General features: G+C 35.9%; 1 protein-coding gene across 2 annotated transcripts; it reads right to left on the bottom strand.

The window, feature by feature from the left end:
• Positions 1-450: 450 nt before the first annotated feature.
• Positions 451-5,096, bottom strand: LOC126915146 (trypsin-7-like). Of its 2 annotated transcripts, none has more exons than XM_050719584.1 (5): positions 4,805-5,096; positions 3,993-4,099; positions 2,814-2,927; positions 2,556-2,739; positions 451-2,369 (listed from the first exon to the last, which is right to left on the bottom strand). In XM_050719584.1, the coding sequence occupies exons 1-5, from the start codon at positions 4,893-4,895 to the stop codon at positions 2,266-2,268; spliced, it is 600 nt and encodes a 199-aa protein (XP_050575541.1). In that variant the 5' UTR covers positions 4,896-5,096; the 3' UTR covers positions 451-2,265. The 2 variants fall into 2 exon arrangements, with proteins under 2 accessions (XP_050575541.1, XP_050575542.1); XM_050719585.1 differs by having other exon boundaries at positions 4,811-5,083.

Raw genomic sequence — 5,096 nt, 5'->3', positions numbered from 1 at the left:
AGATCGGTCGAATCGCTGCTCCAAATTATTTGTGGAACGATTTACTTTATACTTCCAACGGATAATTTCAACACAAATAGCGCGTCGTTGGTTGCAATTGGCGCTATCGAATTGGTAGCGAAAAACGGCGAGAATGTTTCGTGACAGGAGCGATATTTCCTTCTAATTTTGTATTTTGTGCGTTACTTGATCGATTTCAGAAATTATGTTATTTAAGGGATTAAGGATTATTACAACTTATGAGATCCATATGGTTCTTTTTCTTTTGATTTTGTGAAGGAAAATTGAAAAAATCTGACAAGACACGCTAATTCTTTTTGCTCGTGAAGTGAAATATATAACTGTACTGAATAATGTACTAGAATAGAAAATTAATACATTTTTATAAAATTAATAGTCTATTTAAATAAATTCTATTCTTTAAAATCGTTAAATACGAACAATCTTCGAGCGTCCAATATTTTGACATTTATTGGATAATAAATAATAGATGACGAAAGTCGACGAAAAGATTGAAATTTTATATAAGCTATATAAGATTCAGAATCATTGAATTCGACTTTACCTTTTATTGTTCTCCAGTTGAATATCCGAAATCGTACGAACCTTAAAATTACAAATTATTTCCTTTTGTTCGAACGTTATTTGCTAAAAGATCGCTATCAACCCCGGAAAAATAATTCTCAATAACAAAATCAAATATAAAAAATAGTTGCATCTTGCTTTGTACACAATTTGCTTCATTCTCATATGTTTACCTAATTTTCTTCTTCTTTTCCCAATTCTTTACCAATCTCGATTACTCGCGTCCATTACCTTTTACCATTAATTATGATGTCGCTTGAGCTGTCAAAGGAAATGATAATCCAGCGTTGATTTATTTTAGCTTCTCGCGTATCCGTATCCTGAGCGAATATGACCACTGGATCGCGGAATAAAAATAACAGTCGAACGGATGACGGTGCAAGCAGCCAGTGACAGAAAAGTTATTGGATCGTGTCTGCGGTTTAATAGGATTATTGCAATGGCCAGTCGAAAGCTATCAGCTCACGCCGCGACGTCTCGAGGAGGTTCGAAATTAAACATTTCTCTCTCTCTCTCTTTCTCTTTCTCTGTGTCTTTCCAATGTCATCCTGGGAAATGTTTCTCTTCTCGGCTTATACGGATTTCTATCAGTTTCCCTGCAGAAGAGCATCGATATTTTGTCTCGTACGTTCTACACTCTGCTTCGATAAATCTCTCGACACACAGAATGTTTAAAACATTCTATTTCTCAGCAAATTTTCTCCCGCTTTTTTTCGAAACACCTCGTACATCTTCATAATTCTTGTTGAAGTTTTATTGATTTTCTAATAAGAAAAATGTTCGTACAAATTCACTAGATTGTAAGAATATACAGAGTATTTCTTGCTTTTCTCAACACGTTGTAGCAGCATGATCCAAAGACGAAAAAGGAGGGAAAGAAGTTACACGAAGTTTAGCTGAAAACATTTTATTACAAAGTTACAATCAAATATTAAGTGGAGCATAAAATGAATCTATACGTATTACGGAATACAAAAAATCTACCGTGTTTACTGTATCTGTTTCTATATAATATCTCGTATCTTGAAACAATTTAACACGACTGATACCTAATATCCTTAATTTCTCATATAAAAATGACATATTTTTGCGATGCCACTGTTGACAGAGACTAGACATCGATAATATAGAATTTATCGCATCGTGGATTTCTCAAAAATTTTTGTAGAATATCAACATCTGACCGAGTCATCTATCAACTTTCTAAATATTCTGCAATACAGAATCCGTTACTTTATTACAATATCCATTGCATGCTACGTTCAATATTTGCTTATGACTTTCTAATAAAGCGTTTGCAGCCAAGCTTCGTGTAAAATTCTTTTCATACTCTCGCACGAGAAAAGCGGGAAACAGAGAAAATAGTCACGTATATCGTGCAATTATATATACAGGATATATGCATATTTTATTTTACAATACATATTTTATACAGTGATATTACTCATCGAAGATATCATACATCTACCTCTCTTGAAAAATTAATTCACATATTCCCCATTATTTTAAGATACATTTCAAATTCAAGACGTTTCGAAGAAGACTGTTCTACTATAAAATCTACAGGAACTTGAAGTTCTTTCAGAATATCACAAAGGAAGCTGCATTACAATGCAGCAAATATTACAAGGGAGTCGTAATATATCCTACATCGCGTTACGATCTCGAATACACGGGAAATCAAGATATACTGGTTATGTCGGTGATCCAATCTTTTAGTTCTGCTATAGCTGTAAAAGCAGTTGGATACTGCCTGTCGCATGATCGACTCCAGGACACCACCCCTGTAAATGTCAACAACGTCGCTCATAATCGATAAACGTGTCGAATATCGAAATGAAACACGATTGATATTGATTTAAAATAATTAAAACACACGGCTGAAAAAACAAGTGTTTTCGAGTCAAACAGAATGTGCTGCATATTATCAAGAAAAGGGAGATCAAATTTTAACGAATAGTCAAACTCACCGAATAATGTGCCCTGAAAAATGAGAGACGAGCCAGAATCCCCGACGCAGGGTCTAGCAGTGTCCGATAAGGCACAAAACATCCTGTTGGTTAATAAGTCACCACCACTAGCTTCCTCACAGTCCTGGTTATTAATTTTCCGCATCGTACTATGTAAAAGTACGTCCGAGACCGGACCGAATAACTGTAATAAACGGCAGCGTTCCTATATACTGTTTCGAAACACGTTAATCCGAAAGTTTTTCGGATTGTAGTTACCTCGAATATACCCCAACCGAGAACTTTAACCAGCGAATCGTCGTCGATCATCGAATGTGTTTTGGGCAATTTAATGGGCTGCTTCGTGCTATCGTACGTTATAATGTCGGACAGCTACGTCAGAAGAAATATTAGTGTAGTACATGTTACAGGAAATAATAAATGATAAATGTAATCGATGATTTATTTAACGAGGTGAACGTGAAATATCTATCGAATAATTCATTTTTTTATTACTGAATTATTATCACATCTTTTCAAGATGTTACTAGATTCTTGTTTGAGCTTAGGATTTATTTAAGGGGGATGCAAATTCAACGAAATCGAAAGCTACGATAGACGAGATAGTCTTCAGTGACTATGAATAATTAAGGATGTAATCTCTTACTTAAACTTAACTTACTTAAACTGTCCGTTTCTGTTTAATGCGTTGTGACGCTAAATACTATTTCACAGTGTTCAATAATTCACACTGATAAAATGAATCACGGAATTAAAATACACATTTACGATTACGAACGAAGCTAACTAACAGCAAAGTGCACATTACAACCGATACGAAGTTTCGTTTTTAACAAAAATATCAAAGATGTAAAAAAACTAATTTTGTAAATAACGAATCGATTATTAATTACACCTTTTGATACGTTCTCCGCTTTCAACGTTCGTTTCGATAATATCTTGACACTCGTAGCGGTCACTAAATAGCGATGACACGTACAGTAACGCGACAAGCGAGAATGTATTACCTCAACGAGACCAACGTCGTAGTCGTAATTAATTGCGTTAAAAGCGGGATGTATCACGACGCTTTGGACACCATAAATGTCACCACCCTCGTAATAACGCGACGTGCCCGCTCTCACGTGAAATGCCTTCGCTTCTAGCCTGTAAAGCGATAAGGAAAAGGAAATAAAAAATGAAAAAAAGGAAAGACGCGTGTACGAATCGTGTGCACATGAAAATCGTTCGTCGAGAACGCGGTATGTATTAATCTTGCCTGAGAGCGCACTGCGCCGACGTTATTATCCACTTTTCCCCGACGATACTGCCGCCGCAGAAATGCTCAACTTGGTGACCGAAAAACGTACCATTGTTCTGCAACGAGACCTGCGACGAGAGGCAACGATTTTCTAAATGCCAAATCGACCGTGAAGATCGATCGCACGTTATACTAACCGCAAATGGATATTCCTCTATGGCGACCTTCTCCCCTCCAATAATCCTGGATTCTGCCGGTTCCGGGAATCTCGCTGACTCCGAGACGATTCTTTTTCCGTAATCGGCTGTACAACATTCAAATCAGACGAATCGTTTAATGCGTTTTGCGCGATATCGATACGTTGATAAGTTCGCTCGGTTAATTCCTTTGATAGAGGCACTCTGCATGTCCCTGTTTCCTTCCGCGTCTTTCCATTAATTTTCTTAATTATTTACAGAAAATATTAATTTGATTACGCGGAAGATAAAGTTACGATGCATTTAATTGAGAGTTTAAGGGATATAGACAATAGATCTAGTTACAATTTCTGCCTCCAACGGATAAAATGAAATATTTGTTAATTTCGAAAAAGATACCTCTATATCCTACCTATATTTTATGCAACTAATTAGAAGAATTAAACGCGATAAGAAAATTGAACGTTGTAACTGATGCGCCGATATTATAAAACAATTAAAACGAACATCTGTTCAACATAAACGTAAACATAGTACACATAATTAACAGCGTTACTGATTGTTCGCTTCGTTTTATTTAAAGACTATCAAATCGACACTCAAACTAATGTATCTTAATGAATCGCTACACACATGATATACCTAACAATTCGTTAATAAACAACACGTTAATTTACTATCGGAACGTTGGTCGAATTTAATTGGACAAATTTTCAAATAATCTGTCGCAATCTTTCAAACTTGCCATCTTACATAAAATAGAATAAAACAAAATCTAACGCAAATAGAATTAATTATAAAATAAACTTCACTCGAACCATATGTGGAAACCGCACAGAATATCGGCGAACCAAAGGCAATCAAGAACAGCAAAGCGTACATCGTTGCAACGTTTGAGATCATCGAGGGAACCGGGTGTTCCTTATAAAGCCGCAAATACGTAATTTCTGCATAAACAATGTATCCCCGAAATTACTGTCTCTTTCTGGCATTTATCGGCAGAGTGCTAATGCTTTGACATTAAGGCTAAGGCTACGATATTAAGGGTTAAATCGTCATTCATAACAAACGTGTTTTCCGCGTATAATTAGAGAATGGCTCAAG

This window comes from Bombus affinis, chromosome 4, assembly GCF_024516045.1.
Source record: "Bombus affinis isolate iyBomAffi1 chromosome 4, iyBomAffi1.2, whole genome shotgun sequence".
NCBI classification, from domain to species: Eukaryota; Metazoa; Arthropoda; class Insecta; order Hymenoptera; family Apidae; genus Bombus; species Bombus affinis.
The sequence above is the reverse complement of the archived record's forward strand: the minus strand, read 5'-3'. Positions and strand labels throughout refer to the sequence as shown.

Coding starts and splice junctions, on each gene's coding strand:
- LOC126915146 (XM_050719584.1), bottom strand. CDS start 4,895: ATGATCTCAAACGTTGCAACGATGTACGCTTTGCTGTTCTTGATTGCC. Junction 2,928..3,992: donor TAGAGGAATATCCATTTGCG/GTTAGTATAACG, acceptor CTTCTGACGTAG/CTGTCCGACATTATAACGTA. Junction 2,740..2,813: donor TCGGTTGGGGTATATTCGAG/GTAACTACAATC, acceptor CGTTTATTACAG/TTATTCGGTCCGGTCTCGGA.